We start from the raw sequence: 16,929 nt of genomic DNA on the forward strand, positions 1-16,929 counted from the left end.
CCTGTCTTATTTCACTGGCTAAGACATGCCATATAATGTTGAATAGAACTGGTAAGAGTGGACAGTTTGGGGGGAAAACATTCAGTCTTTCACTATTAAGCATGACATTAGTTGTAGGTTTTTATTTGTAAATGCCCTTTATTAGGTGGAGAAAGTTTTTATTTCTAGTTTGCTGAGAGTTTATCATTATGAACAGACATCGTATTTTATCAGATGCTCTTTTTGAATCTGATATGATCATCTATTTTTGTTTTAGATTGTTAATATGTTGGATTATATTGATTAATTTTCATATGTTGACTTGCCTTGCGTTCCAGGGATAAACCCCAGTTTCTTTTGGTGTTTTTATATATTGCTGGATTCAGTTTATAGTATTTTGTTGAGGATTTTGTTTGTTACTAAGGATTGTTGTGTCTGTTCATGAGGGATATTTGTTTTTGTACTGTCTTTGTCTACAAGTAGTTTGGTATCGGGTTATTACTGGCCTTTTAAAATGAATTGAACGGTGTTCTTTTGTATTTTCTGGAAAAGATTGTGTAGCATTGGTGTTATTTCCCCCAACATCTTTTCTATGGCTATTCCTTCATTTGTAATGTTTCAGGTTTCCTTCTGGAACTATTTCCCTTCTTTCTAAAGAACTTCCTTTAGCAGTTCTTTTCTTTTTTTTTGTTTTAATTTAAAAACTTTTTTTAAAATTGGGGAATATTGGGGAACAGTGTGTTTCTCCAGGGCCCATCAGCTCCAAGTCGTTGTCTTAAATCTAGTTGTGGAGGGCGCAGCTCACTGGCCCATGTGGGAATCAAACCGGCAACCCTGTTGTTCAGAGCTCGTGCTCTAACCAACTGAGCCATCTGGCCGCCCCCAGCAATTCTTTTAGAACGTGTATGCTGGCCACAAATTCTCTTAGCTCTCTTTAATTTCTGAAGGATATAGTCTCTTGGTACAGAGTTCTTGGTGGAGAGTCTTTTCTTTCAGCACTTTAAAGTGTTATTCTACTGTCTTTTGGCCTCGAAAGCTTTGATGAGAAATCCACAATAATTCGTATCATTATTTCCCCTTAGCAGGAGCTGGCAAACTATGGTGTGTGGGCTGGCTACCTGTTTTCTAATTAAATTTTAACAATGCCACACCCATTTGTCTACATATTATGTTTGGCTGCTTTTTTACTAAAATGGCAGCATTGAGTATCTGTGACAGAGACTAGATAGCCTGCAAACCAAAAATGTTTACTATTTGGTCCTTTAAGAAAAAATTTGCTGATCCCTTTTATGTGTTTTGTGTGTGTGTGTGTGTGTGTGTGTGTGTGTGTGTTGTTTCTTTTAAGAGTTTGTCTTTAGTTCTCAGCAATTTGCTTATGATGCTTTCATTTTGATGGATTTCTTTGGCTTTAACTTGTTTATGGTTTGCTTACTTTCTTGAATCTGTATTTCACCAAACTTGGTAAGTTTTCAGCCGTTACATCTTCATGTATTGTTTTCACACCATATCACCACACTGTTTCATATCTCTTTCTGGGATTTTGATGGAGTAATGAATGTTAAACCTTTCATTTTTGCCTATCTAGTCTCTGAGGCTTATTCGTTTTTCTTCTTTTAATCTTTCTCTGTTGTTCAGATTGGATAATTTCTGTTTGATCTTTCTTAGTTTACTGATTTTTTTCTCTGTTATTTCCATTCTGCTATTGAGTCCATCCAGTGAATTTTATCCCCTAGGTTACTGTGTATTTCATTATAACATTCTTATTTGGTTCTTCTTTCTATCTTTTGTTTCTCTGCTGACATTTTATACTTTAGCTTTTGTTTTGAGAGTCTGTGATTGCTCATTTGAGCATTTTTATAATAGCTGCTTTAAAGTTTCTGTCACGTTACTCCGCACCTGTGTCCTCTTGTCATTGGCACCTGTTGATTGTGTTTTCCCTTGTGAATTAAGATTTTCATGGTTCTTTGTTTGCCAAATAAGTTTGTATTGTTTCCTGGACATTTTGAGCATTATGTTATAATACCTTGGGCCTTATTTAAATCTTATGGAGAATGTTGTTAATTTTTATTTCAGCGGGCACTTGATCTGGTTAGGTTTAGTCCACGAGTTTCTGTTGGCTGTTGTTCTGATGTCAGTTCAGTTTTCAAATTTTTTCAGTGGTGTTCAGGTCTATGCCACGTGTATGCCACCCACTGGTTAGTCTGGAACCAGGTAGAGGTCTTCCTGTAAGCTTAGTTTTCAAAGTCGTTGGTATGCTAATTAAGATCAGATTCCTGAATGTGTGAGTTGGAGAATATCCCAGTATTTCATAAATGGCTGCATGGGGTTGCTTTCCTGAACTTCTGCTTAGCTAGTGCCCGGATATTTTCTGGCTACTCTGGACACCCCTTTTCTTTTCTCTGGCCAGAAACCGTCCGCTTCTGCAGTTGCACCACCATGGCAGAAAGATAGAGGGGGGAGAAAATATGAATGGGGTCCTTCTTGGAGCCGCAGCTGACTGAACAGAATGGAGGGGTCCTTTTCTCCACATTTCTGACTCCTTTAGTTTCCCAGGTCAGCTGCTTTTGCTGCTACTGCCACCTCCTCCATCACTGGTTGCCTGCTGGCTGGGGTGGGAGAGAATGAAGAAGAAAGTAGAGAGAAAAAGACCTGGGGAATTTCTTCCACTCCGTCTGGGCTTTAGTTATTGTTTGCTTTGAGCCAGAACTAGAGAGTTCTGAGGATTTCTGTGTGCGTGTACCACAGTGCCAGGTTCGGGGTTTCGCACTGCGTTGAGTTCAAGCCAGCTGATAGAAGAGGGAAAAAATGGTGAACTCACCATCTGTTCAGTGGTACTCTGAATTCTGTATTGTTCCCCAGTCCACCTGCTGATATTTACTTTTCTCAGACCTCAGGTAGCTCCAGCACACATTCTATGCAGGATAATAGTTGTCTTCAGTGGGAGAGGAAGGCTGGTGCTGTGCTCACTGCATCCTCCCAGGACCCAGAACTCCGGCTGGGCTTTCCATCTGTACCTGTCAGTCTGCCGTCTGCGGCAGTGGCCCGTGGCCCCGTAGGGCGGTGAGTTGCTTCCCAGGCGGTTCTGCGTTAAGGAGGGTTCAGTCAACTGAAGGCCACTCTCCAGAGAAGAGTGCCGCCTGGAGAAATGAGCAGCCCGGTGAGGGTGTCGGGCCCGGCACAGCCAGCACTGACTACATTGTGGTGCTGTTTCCTTACTGGCCTTTTGGGCTTACATGGTTTGAGCATCTTTTCATAAATTACACAAACTGCCTCGTTCTTTTTTTAATACCTGTCCGCTACACTGTTCCATTGTATGGCTGTGCCACTAGTTATTTAAGCAGTTTCATACTGGATTTTTCCCTCTTTCCTGCCTCCTCCTCTGCCTTCCTCCCCTCTTCCCTTCCTCTCTCCTCCCCTCTCTTCTCTTCCTTTTTAAACAAATAAATACACCTGTTTACTGGGCCAAAGGTGGTATACATTTAAGGTTTTGGTAGATGTTGCCAAATTGCCCTCCCAAATACTTTCAGTACGTATACATTCACTGACAGTCTGTGAGTGTGTCTGCTGCCCTGTTGGTTCTAAGGAAACATCTTCGGACATTTTAAAACTCTTTTAAATATAAGCATCAAACTTATTCAACTTTCTAAAAATTGCCAAACAGCACAGCGACAAATTAAAACTTGAGGGAATAAAACCCCATACCGTATATATGTATTTTCACTTTCAAGTTTACTTCTAATCTTTATTCATGTACATGTATGATGGTTAAATAATTGTTACGGCAGCATGAATACCATTTAACTTTGTTGACATCATATGCAGGTTGGCATGTTGCTTATGTTTCATGATTGCTTTTAAAAGAACTGATTAGCCTTATGCTATAGCTCTGAATTTTGAGGATTTTTCTGTACTATGAACAATTTTCCAAATTTTTAAGAAAATGGCTACATGAATAGGATCTCCTAAAGAAATCGTAACTTTAGAAACATTGTCTCTGAAGCTTCAGCATCAAATCCTGGTAGTTGAGCATATCTTAATTATTTTTTTTATACTGTAGTAAATTCTCACTTGGGAGTCAGTTTCTGAAATCACTGACAGGGCACATCTGACAGATGAAGCTTACTTTTGACAATTCTTCAGGAGCGACACCATGGTGGAGACTAACATACACAGTAGTGCTAAATCTAGTATAGCTGGTTTTTTCTTCATGTTGGAACTGGTTACTTTTTCTTTAGTTGAACTGTTTGTGAAAAAAAGAGAAGGTAAACTGAAAAAAAAAAGAGAGAGAAAGAAGGAAAAGGGGTGCTTATTGTCAGAGGCCAGAGGGAACTGAGACCGCAGGGCGCTGCGGGTACCCTTCTTTCTGACACTCTCCTGGGACGTGATCCTGGTGTGGAATTTTGCTCGTTAGTTAAATCATTCTCTTTCTCTCTTTCATGTAGTTGAATTGGTATTAGTTGAATGTAAGTCAACTACAACTTCACTGTAAGTTTTTTAAAAATTGGGTAGTCTAAATAACAATAACACAAAATTAAGACCCAATTTATAAAACAAGTGTCTTAAAAAGTCGATTTGTGCATTATCGGCTTATCAGATTGCTCTGATGTATGTTTTTATGTGCTGTTTGATGCAAGTTTGTGTGACTTGAAGATACCATCGTTTTGTGTCAATTTAGATCGTTACATTTCTCAAGTGTTTACTCTTTACGTCATTAGTTTCAAAAAGCCCAAGGACTTTCTTAAAAGAAAGTACATTACATTAAATAATGTCTATCATGGTATCATTAATTACAAATGAGTCTCCACTAGATTTATAGACTGTGTTATAGTAGTAGTAGTAATAATTGTAATCATAAGAAAAGCAGCTTCCGTTTGTCCTCTTACCCGAGGCCAGGCACTGTCTAAATGAATTACTGCATTTAATCTTCTCACAAGAATATAAGCTACATTAAGGTGAGAACTTTGTCTCTTTTATTCGCTGCAATCTTTCCTACTACTTCTAGATGTGCCTGCCAGTAAGAGCTGCTTAATAAGTATTTGTCAAGTGAATGGTTAGTGAAGTAGCTATAATTTTTATGCCATTTCAGCAATGAGGAATGAATCTGCGTGTGATGAAAGCTCTTGCCCAAGTATAGACTTCCAGAACTGGAACTGGTGGAACTCAAGCCCATGTAGGGTGATCATTGTCATCTTGACAGTGGGGACGTGCTAATTGCAGCCAGACCTGCGTAATAATGCAATATTAATGCCTATTGCTTTCAGTCAGGTTGGCGTACTTTAGGACCAGATAGTAACCGTTTTAGACTTTGCGGGCCAGATGCTCTCTGTCACAGCTACTCACCTCTGCCACTGCAGCATGAAAGCATCCATCGGCGTACATGAACGAATACGTGTGGCTGTGTTCCAGTAAAACTTTATTTGCAAAAACAGGTGGCAGATGGGATCTGGCGTAGGGTAGTATAGTTTCTCTAATTTGCTCACCCTACCAAAAAAATAAAAAAATAAATAACAAGGTGGTCTCTTGTTCTCAGTGCCACACTAATCACACGGTCAGATATGTGCCCTGAAATGGCATGGCGGTACTTGTATTTGGTCGTACTTGTAGTCATCCAGACGATCCAGAGTATGTTTATATAACTTTTGTTTTTTTCAAAATTAATCTGGAAGTAGAGGCAAAATTTTAAAAATTGTCATGAAGACTTTAGGAATCTGCTGGAATTCTTAGACCCTCCTTGGAGAAAAAGAGGTGTAAAGAAATAGCAAAAGTAGAAAAAGGATGTAATAAATGAGATATATTATAAAGGAAATTATGATATTCTCTGTCTTAATCTGTGTTGAGCATTTAAAATTTGTGAGAGACCAAGATTAGTAAGGAGGGAACAACTTTCTGAGTATCTTTTATTTCTCTGTAATTATAGGCAACTGGTACTACTGTTTTTTTCTTTAGAACCTAAATTTCATTAGTTTTTTGCTGTTTCAGTTGCTTTTTCTTTGGCTTACTTTCTTTCTGTTTAAAATTCTTTCCTCTTGGGTGCAAATTGTTAAGTAACCATCATGTGTGTTGAAGCTTAACATTTCAATAATCTAGGAAAGGACCAATCTTAATATCAAAGTATTAATTGCAGAATATTAAGGAATATATTTACATTTTAAATTTTCTTTAGGACATATTTATAACTAAACTTTCGCCAATTACCTTCCTTTAATGGATATGTAGTTTGTGTAGTCATCATTTAATTTGTGATTCTAATGTATTTGAGAATGATTTACGACAGTTTAATCTGGTTGGTGAAGTTATTTGGCTCATGCTATTTTTCTAGATATTTTTTTTCTTCATGTAATAAGGCAAAGTTCAGCTGAGATTGTCATAAATTTTGCATCAATAGGGTCCGTGCAATGGGCTCTTTGTGTTCTAGATATTTGAAAATACGCATCTAAAAGCAACAATTATGTAAGAAGTTTAATGAAAGGGTTGAGATTCACTCTCCCACATCTGAGTTGTGTGCCCTTTTCTAGGCATCTGTTTCCTAACCTATAAAATGGGGATAATAAAATACCAGCACCTAGCATTGTTGGGAATATTTAATGAAGTAATGCGTGGAAAGAGTTTTAACAAAGTGACTGGTATAATCTAAGTCTGTCAATGTAAAACTACTATTACTATGTGACAAAAAGTTACATTTAGGAGTTCTTTGAGTGTGGGGATGAATAGCTTGTTTTGTTTAATATTGTTTAAAATAAAAGTAGAGTATTTTACTTATGTCTTTTATGTATAAGCTAACTGTTCTTATTTATGGCAGCCTTATAGTTCTTTTCTAAGTTATATTTAGTAACCAGTTTATCTATGTAAAACAGTAGGGATATGGAAACTGTGTCTCAACTAATCTAGGACTCTGCAGAGGAGCTAGTCACAGTTAGAAATAAGACATAGCCCCATATTTTCAGCACAGGGAGCAAGAGTATACGCTCATTTAAGTACTGACTTTTAATATTTTAAAGGCTGTCAAATAAAGGGATAGTAGTTTATCTTTTTCTTCTACTTTCTTTGTAGGGATGCTCTCTCAGTATGTGCATATGCAACTTGGTTTCCTGTACCTCTCTCTCTTCACAATAGAATGAAAAGCACTTGGTTAAATTGTCCAGTTATAGTGGTTTCTTGTATTTTCCTTTGTCTCTAGGATGATTGAGGAAAGTGGGAACAAGCGGAAGACCATGGCGGAGAAGAGGCAGCTGTTCGTAGAAATGCGTGAGTCCTGAGTGCTTCTGGAGCCCTTGTTTGCAAGTGTGGGGATGGCTTTTTTTTCTGATCACGTCATAGCTTTAATCAGAAGTTTTATGTTATAAGCTTTAGAAAGGGAAGAATGGACGTTAAAGGATCATGAAGTTGGAGGACCGCAAGCTAGAGTACATATTTTAATTGAATTTACTTGAATTGCTTTTTAAAGCAAGGTCATAAATAATGAGGCAGGAATGTTACCTAAAATATTTGTAAGATCAAGGTGTGCCAGTCAATTTAGACCTCTTGCTGTAACTCCTTTGTTGCTATGAGCTTGTAGGTGCTGATAAATAATTACTACATCATATAAATTACCTCCCAGTGACGTAGGGATGACTAATGTTAGGACAACACTTAGAGCCATAGGAGAAATTAATAGCACAAATTTGGTGTATTACTTTACAGTTTTAAAACTTCTGTTCAGAATTGCATTATTGTATAAAACTTGAACAAAGAAAAAGAGATGGATGAGAGGAGTGGGGTGATTCCCAGTATTTGAAGGATTGTTTTGCTTTGTGACTACTTGTTTATGTGACCTTGACTGTGGCCTTGACTGCTGCACTCATACTTGCTGGACCTCAAATTCCTCTGCCATGAAATAGCGGTATTGGTCTGGACCAGTGATTGTGAAACCTTTTAAAAGCATTTACTCTTTTAAAAGCATTAAAAGTATGTACTCTTTTTCAAATGAGATCTTACAAGGACCCTCAATATACGATGATTATAAAATTGGTACTGCTCAGTTGAAGCTGGAGAGGGGAGGCAGGAGTCTAGCCTGGCTTGGCCCCTGAGGTATGTCTACAGAGTGGAAACCAGTTTGGGTTCCGTGGGTAAACATCCCAAGAGAGCGAGAGCAGGGGCAAGCTGTACCACCTGTCATCACCGATCTTCAGAAGTTGTGCAGTGTCCTCACTTCTGCCACATTCCCTTCATTAAGGCAGACACAGTGTCCTGCTCAGTGTCCTGCAAGTAGAGGGAAATAATCTTTAGCTCTTGATGGGGAGGGAGTGTACTAGAAACATGTAAATACTGGTCTGGAAATTCCATAGTGGCCATTTTTTTGAAAAATACAGGCTGCCACAGACCTGGAAGGGGACATTAGACAATAGCTAGTCCATTTCCCTCCTTTTCCAGATCAGGACACTGAGGTTTGTCATATGGCCACGGTCGTGTTCTGTGGTTGGTGGTCAGGCTGGGGCTGGCAGTTAGCTCTCACTCCAGGCGAGGGTCTTTCCTACTGTACCGCTTCAAGCCCCCTTCCTGATATGTACAGTAATTCACTGCAGTCATGAGTGTTCCTGCCCTCAGAGTTTTCTTAGGCTAGTAGCAAAACTGCTGGCGTGGTGCCTGGCATGGAGTGGGCACGCAGAAAAGTCCCTAACCTTCCTTCTGCCTTTGTGTCTTATCACAAGGCCTGGTTGACATGTTATGTAGAGACTGTGCGCACACAATGGAAGAGAGTCACTTCCAAGCATTTAGAAATTAAACAGTAAATCTACTTGTACGTTTTTTATTTACCCTTTTCTCAGGTGCTCAGAATTTTGATGTCATACGACTATCAACTTACAGAACAGCTTGCAAATTACGATTTGTACAAAAACGATGCAACCGTAAGTCATTTCTGTGATAACTGGATAGAGCTCTTGATAATATAAAATAAAGGATTTTAATATCCTTTAGTCATATTGTACTATTATTTGAATTATTTTGTCTTAACTGTCAGAATATAAGTTTTGTGATGGAAAGAACTTGGTATTTTATTCTGTGTGTCCCTCAAAATATTGAACAAACTCAATAATGTAAGTAGTTTTTGAAACTCACATCGTATTAATGTTCCTTAAATGAGAGAATTGATTGTTTTTCTTGTCACTTTTTTTAATGAAAAGTTTTATACAGAAGTAATGCAATTTTTCAGCCTTTGGAGGAAAAGAAAAAAAGCGTTAATATTTTGATCAAGTATAATAAGAATTAACTTTCTTGATTAAACTTAATATAAAATGAATTGCTACCACAATTGCTACTTATAAAATAAGTAAATAAAATACACACACACACACACACAAGCATATAAAATCTTTCTTGTCTTAATTTCCATGAAGATTAACTAACTTATGACAGAGTTATTGTACTTTTCTGTGTCATAAGTTGAGGTGTGTACGAACTGTGGTCAAAAAATATGGTGAATGTTTAAATAAAAAAAATTATTGCAGTAAAAGACACATTGCCATTAATCCCCTCAAAATACTCCCCCTCGCTTCAAGCACACATATCCCATTGTTCTTGCTACTTTCTGAAGCCATTCTGGAAGTCGTCTTTCGTGAGTGTCTTTAGTTGTGTTGTCAGTGACTGCCTTCATGTCCTGAATCGATTCAAAATGTTTACCTTTCATGGTTATTTTGACTTTGGGGAAGAGCCAGAAGTCACCAGGTCTGGTGCCAGATCCAGTGAATAAGGTGGATGAGGACACACCATAATATTTGTATTTGACAGAAATTGCTGCACCAGAAGCGATGTGTGACATGGAGTGTTGTCATGATGGAGGGTGAAGTAAAGACACTCATGAAAGAGGACTTCCAGAACTGCTTCAGAAATTGGCACAAATGAAGGGATACATGTGTTTGAAGCAAGGGCGAGCATTTTGAGGGGGATTAATGGTAATGTGTCTTTTACTGGAATAAATTTTTTTTTATTTAAACATCCACTGTATCTGTTGATAGCATTTCATATAGTGTCCATTATGCCTATTTTGTTAGTCATAAGGTTTAATTGTCCGTGACCATACTAATTTTTTATGTATGCTCTGTCATTTACTAAGAAAGTTGTGTTAATATCTTCCCCAAAGCTTGTGAATTTGTCTCTCTGACATTCTGTTAAATTTTGCATTATATATTTTTCAGTCTATTGTAGGGGAGGCAAAACTGTACCTGTGCCCTCTTAGGGTCTCTGGTTAGCCTTGAGAATTAAATTGACATAGATTACCAGGACAAAAGCATACAAATTTTTACATGTACATGGGAGCCCCCATGGGAAAATGACCCAAATGAAGGTCTCAGTGCTTATATACTATTCTAGGTTGAACAAAGAGTAGCAATTGTGGAAGAGTAATTAAAAATGTATATATAAGGAGACCAGAGGAAGATAAGAGTTATTTTTACAAGTCTTTATAGATTAATCTCGGCCTCATTTCACTGTCTCTGATGATAAGAATGTTACTTTCCTCCTGGACCAGGGAAGGCATCTCCCACATGAGGGTTTTATTTTCTGCTTTCAGGAAGCAAAAGGGAGGTCAGAGAGCTTTGTTGGTACCTGCTGTTTTTCAGGTGTCTTTAGCTCAAAAGAACCCTTATGTGAAACTGACTTATTTTGGGGTGGAATATTCATTCTGCCACCCTTCAGTCTTTTATCAAGTGTAAATAAATATAAAGTTCTTATGGCTTTCTGATGAATTAAAACTTTTAAATTGTCAACAGTTTATTTTCTTTGTGTTTTAGTCCATCTTGTTGATATCTGGAACATGATTGAAGCCTTCAGAGACAATGGCCTTAATACACTGGACCATAGCACTGAGATCAGCGTGTCCCGCCTCGAAACTGTCATCTCATCCATTTACTACCAGCTGAACAAGCGCCTTCCTTCTACTCACCAGATCAGTGTGGAACAGTCCATCAGCCTCCTCCTTAACTTTATGATTGCTGCTTACGACGGGTCAGTACGTTACACGCTTACTTCATTGTAAGAACGTTTGTCCCTTGGTCATCCTTCTTCCATACTTCCTTGTTAAGGGCTGTCAACTTAGAATCACAGTTAGAGAGGAAATTATTCTGTGTAAGTCTCTTCTAAATGCCATGGCGATGTACTGTCCTGGGGCATGTCACATATTAAGCTCTGTAATACGGAGAATCACACACTTTAGACATAGTGCTGGGTAAAAGTATAGGTGCCTTAAGATAGCTGTTCTCTTGCCAGTGAAATAGAGCCAAGTGATGAATTGGATTATGAGGGTTTCTAGCTTGTCTTTATTATATAGCAGCAAATGCCCCTGAACTATATAGTACCTTGTTTTTTCTTCATGTTTAGGATCCTATTTTAATTTTTTCAATGCAGAACATTGTCTTATAAACCTCAAAACAATAGAAGAAAACTATTTAAATGTACTCTGAATTAAAACAGAAGTGCATTGCTCTATTTGTATTTAAGTTGGTATTAGAAAAAAACAAAAAAGAAATCACAAATGATGTAGGCACAGAGGTTGACGGTTGTATTCCAGGAACCAGGAGTTCAGATTTCTGGTCCCTGCATACTCTCAGCCATCTGATTTGTTCGGGTTAATTCTCTCCACTTTGTTGTTCTCTCTGTATACCTACTTTGAGTTCATACATTTGTAGGATGCTATTCATTATAATTTATAATATTATTGAGGATTCTGTGAATTAATGGTAAAACCATACAAGTGTTAAAGCTAAGCTACAACATAGGCACTCAATAAATCCATATTTTTATAAGATGCTATCAAATTAGATACCCAATCCATTCAATAGAAAAAAGTTTTAGAAGTTTGAATTTTTAAAACAAGAGTGTGCATGAGACATAAATTCCAGAATTCTGATGCTTTTTCCCTCCAGCGATTTAGATTAGTGAGTCCATAAGGTTAATTTTAATACTGTCCGTTGAATGACGCTTAATCTAAAAACCTTAATAAAAACTGTTATTCTGTGGTGAGCAAGCAGCATCTTATCATGACACTGACTCAGTGAGTAAATCAATTCAGGGTCGCACAACACAAATTAATTCAACTAACAACATTTTAAAGTTGGAAATAAAAATCATCTTACTGAAATGATAAAGCAGAGATTATAAACTTTGATTCCATAATTATATCAAATAAGTTAAATATTATGGCTATAGAAGGGAGGAGAAGGAAGAGTGAAGAGATAGCAAAAGGGAGAAAAACCAAACTTTAGAGTACAAGGTACAGAGGTCTCCTGGACATATTCACAGAAAGCTAAAGATTTCTTTAGGGTAAAGACTTTTATACACCTAATTTATGATGAATTTATATGAAAAAATTCCTGTGTAGTTTGGAAATGTGGCTATGAACTATTTTTAAATCTTGTTCTAGCAGTTTAATTTGGATATATTTAAAAGTCCCCTCTTAATACTGAATGCCAAAACAAAGCAATGTGAAAAACAGAGCAAAAGGATACTAGTTCATTTAAAATAAAAGCAAATATAGTTCTTAAATCTTGAATATGCCCAGTAGCATATTATGGAATGGACATTGCTGAAAAAGATAATAATTAAGTTACAGTCCTACCCTTTAGTGATTTTTAAACAAAAACTAGAATTTCCTGGGAGGCAGAACATTCCTTGTATTTACGTACAGTATTTACTCATATTCCTGCCTGTTCTTAGGTGGATTCAAGATGACAAGGAAAAGTCAGCCAAATAAACTAGGAGAGAACTAGTGCTGACTGGGAAGTTTTTGATGCCCTCAATAGTACCACGTTTATATAAGGATCTCTGATAAGGATCTGATTGTAGCTCTTTTAGGAAATTTCCATGTGATGGTAGAGGATGAGCTAGGGGTTTTGAATATTTTAAAAAGGTGAAATCCTATTAAGGGGAAACTTAGTGCAAAATTGAGAAAAACAGCTGCTCTGGTAGAGGAGGGGGCCTGCATCCCCTGCCCTTCTGTGGATTTCATATTGTGGTGTGATGTGATCAACACTAATTCTTGGAGCCCCAGTCTAAGCGCTTAGTGGCAGAATTGTTCAGGGAGCAGAAGTTTGTGAACTTGAAGTTCACCTATTACTCTTCCCATCACTTACTCTTTATAGCTTTGCTTTTCTTCCAAGAGAAGTCAAGCATTTGTGCTAATTTTCAAAGAGGAATCTTCTTGATTTCAGGATATGCAGTCCTACAAATAGTCTGACCATTAGGTAATATTTCAGAAAATTTGGTTTGTGCTTACTATTTTGGCCTTATTATTTCCTTTTTATAAGATTTTTTTTTTTTTTTTTTTTTTAAGGAAGGGAAAGGGGAGTACTTTTTCTGAGCTGTTGCTTTTTCCTTGGCTTTGTTTTTCTGTGACAGTAAAGAGAGGCAGTCACAGAGTCCATTCAATACGCACCTCCGAATTAATCTTATTAAGGCACTATTTTCATCATGTAACTTCCTACCTCAGAAACTTTGTGGGTGTTGGATGAAGTTAGGTCTAACGATATCTGTCCTGAATTCCCTGCTCACACCAAGCTCTAATTAAACTACTTGAGGTACTTTTCAGTTTTTCCAATATGACATGCTCCTTGTTCCCCCATGCATTTTGGTTGGGCTCCTGTCTGTCCTTCCTGCTCCCCACCCCTGCATTAAAGTTTTCACCTCCGTTATAGCCTTCCTTATTATCTTCAACCCATTTATATCCTTTTAATGACTTACAGTGCTCGTCTGTATCATATTTTGACTTTGAATTACGTAATGCTCTGAACTGCTTCATAAGGGTACAAATAAGACAGAAAGCGCTTGAGAGCAGAGATTCTACCATGTATTTCTCTTTGAATTCTCAATAAGCACACCACTGGATTCTTAATAACATTTGTAAGGCAGCAATGAAAATTAGGCATTTTGATTATGATAAAATTGAATAATATTTTATGTTGATTTTACTTGATTATGCTATTTGACATTTGTCAAATGGAGTCTTGATTTGCAGTTGATTATTGAATAATCCATTCATGGTGAAGTTTTATAAATTAAGACTACTGTAATTGGAAAAATAAGAGTTTTTGAAAATCAAAGAGAACTGCTCTTATTACTCTTAACTATATTTGATAATTGGACTGGTAATAGTGTTTTTAAAGTAGTAGTCTATTTTCATGTAAAAAGTACTGATTTATGATTGGCAGCATCACAATTATTTGCTAAAGATGTAGAAATAGCTTGTTTTATTAAGTAAAAAATGCTCCCCATAGTCTTGTTTTCAAATATATTAATTTGAGTAGCAAGCTCTTACGTGATAGTGCAAAGGTATAAATAAACATTATGCAGATAGGTGAATTTCAATATCAAAAGATAGGCAGAATTTGAGACTTTACGTAACTGAAATGAGCAGTTGCCATCATCCAAAGGGCAGAGGTGAGGACTGCAGAGGTTTCTGAAGGTACCTACCTGCCTGTCCAAACATAGGTGTTTATTCAGGGTGACTCACTGTCTGCTTAGCGTGGCCCAGAGCTAATCATGGTGTTTTCTCAGTGTTGGATAATAAGAACTCTTTTTTTGAATCATGTGCATAGTTTATTGTCAGACTGTAAAATGATATGTCTATGGAAATGAATCATGCAGAGATGTCTGAGAAAGAGGACCATCAGTCATGCTCTTCGTGATTGAGAGAGGCTGCTCCTTGGAGAGATTCTGTTTGCGGGGAGTTAAACTAACAAGTTCTCCCTCCTGTCGCCCTCAACACACATTACCTGTTTAATCCTTTCATTTAAGCGTCTGTATGTGGGGGTTCATCTTTACGATTCATGGTGTTACATCTTAAATGTTGACGTACTAATCAACTCTGCCGCTATCTCAGGCCGGATTTTAAGTGAGTCACTTTGTGTGTGTGTGTGTGACGAAATGAGGTGAAATATTTTCCCCAAATCTTGTTTGAAGAGAATTGATTCTGGTATGAACCCGGACTTTACCTTGGAGTTACTGAAATCATTGACTTGGGTGAGGTTATATGTACCATGGCCGGGGGCAGCTAACTATTCCGTTTTAAATATAGCTTTACCAGTGAGTGTACTCCTGTCTGGATTAAATTCAAATGTCTGTCTGGTGGGAAGGATCAAGAATGAGTTTTTCCAAGAAAAAAGAATCAATTAGATAAAGGACATAATCACAGGGTATTAGTAGTTTCTCTCTGCTGCCTCTAATTGGAGAGGAAGAATGCAGGAACTCTAATGAAACATTAGAAAAGTAAAAGGTACACTTTCCCTTTGCTTTGTTTGGGGGCAGTTATGGGAAGTTGTTAGGCTTAAGCTAGACCGAAAGATTTCAAAGCCAAGAAAAGCACTCAGAGCAAAGGAGTAAATGCTGAGAGCAAATAGTTGAGAGGAGGGAGCCAACTGGTTTTCTTTTTGAAACAAAAAATATAACATTATTTGAGGAGGTGAGAATTGTGAAACTATCCCTTCAATAATTTTATTGCATAATTATTTCTTTATGCTAAGTTATACTTAGCTTTTTATATAAATATCTTTAATAAGTACTTATAAGTATATTTAAATATCCATTTTTAATTTGCTTATATTAATATTCCCTTTGGAAGGGTGAATAAACTTTTTGATAGTTGGAACTGTGAGCCTAAAGTTCTAAATGATGGTGAGCATTATAAGTGGGGAAGATTTGTTCAGAATGAAGAGCCGAGCCCACTCCCCATGCTCAGGAAACACGGTTACATACTTAGGAACAGGCTCGTAGACATAAAGGCTCTCCAAGCAGCATTCCCAAATCTCTCCTGTCTGCAGATTCATTCCCCTCACATTTACTGTGATGCTTAATCTCAGATACCTCTCCTTTCCCCCTACTTAAAACACCCTCAACCTTACTTCCGTATTCCCTTTATCCTGTTGAGGGACACACTGATACTGAGAGGTGTATCCCCTTACCCTCCATATGCATGCAATGTTAAGCACACATACATTTGCACACCCCAAATTGCATACTCGCAGAGAGGAGAGAAGATCTATGGTTTGTTCGGTGGGAGATTATGGGTGGAGATTGCTCTGTCACTGTTGAGAACAGGAAAAATGATATGAGAGATGATGAGTAATGGGACAACTCATTACTGATAATAATTGGTTGAAGGGTTAATGCCTTGTTCTGTTCATGCACCTACAGACTACTTGACCTGAGACTAGCCATTGAGATTAGTAATGATCCTAACGAGTGGATAAGGATACAGGTGTTTTAGTGCTGATCCAGGTTGATTGACAAGTATATCTGTTATTCTGCATTTGGATGTAAGACTTTCTGAATCTAGGGCTATTATTTGCAACAGAGTTGAGTTAAGGAATATTTTGAATAAGGGATGCATGCTATTGTAAACATCAGTTGCTAAAGCATTTTGAAAATTAAGAAAAAGTGTTAAGTGGTATTATACTAATTTTTAGAAATAAAATGTCATAGTACCCATTAAGACCTGTTGTATGGTGTTTATTGATGAGTACCAGAGGTTACATCTTTCTTCCAGGACAGAGGGGAAAGTTTGACCTGGCTCTTTTGCTGGTATGCTGGCTCTGCCACACGCTCCTGTCTCTATGCATAGAATGTACCACTTTCTCCTTTGCAGTGTGGAATAGATGTTATTTTGTCTCTTTGAAGGAAGAATGTGAGATTCGGAGACAGAAGAGTTATACAAACACAATATGATTAATTCTCTTTAATTTTTTAAAGCCTTTTATTTTTCATTGCCTGAAAAATAGAAACTCCAGGCTTAGCATTGCATTCAAAGTTCCATGTTGGTAGTTCTCAGCTCTTGATGTATATTAAAATAACATGAGGAACTTTTAAAAAAATACTAGAACTTTAGGCATCTATTCTATTCTCATATCTCATTGAAATTTGTATGGATTTACAACTTGAAGGATATGCAAAGAATAATCTTGTTGATTTCTACTAAATATCCTATTG

General features: G+C 37.3%; 1 protein-coding gene across 22 annotated transcripts in view; it reads left to right on the forward strand.

The window, feature by feature from the left end:
* Positions 1 to 16,929, forward strand: part of DTNB (dystrobrevin beta) — a 185,464-nt gene that overhangs the window by 19,249 nt on the left and 149,286 nt on the right. For all 22 annotated transcript variants that reach the window (XM_081068519.1, XM_081068505.1, XM_081068510.1 and 19 more), the window contains exons 2-4: positions 7,157 to 7,224; positions 8,784 to 8,864; positions 10,746 to 10,959. In XM_081068519.1, coding sequence (XP_080924645.1) covers positions 7,158 to 7,224; positions 8,784 to 8,864; positions 10,746 to 10,959 — 362 coding nt within the window. In that variant the 5' untranslated portion in view covers position 7,157. The remainder of the gene's footprint in view (positions 1 to 7,156; positions 7,225 to 8,783; positions 8,865 to 10,745; positions 10,960 to 16,929) is intronic.

The sequence above is a fragment of the Rhinolophus hipposideros genome (assembly GCF_964194185.1).
Source record: "Rhinolophus hipposideros genome assembly, chromosome: 12".
Taxonomy (NCBI): domain Eukaryota; kingdom Metazoa; phylum Chordata; class Mammalia; order Chiroptera; family Rhinolophidae; genus Rhinolophus; species Rhinolophus hipposideros.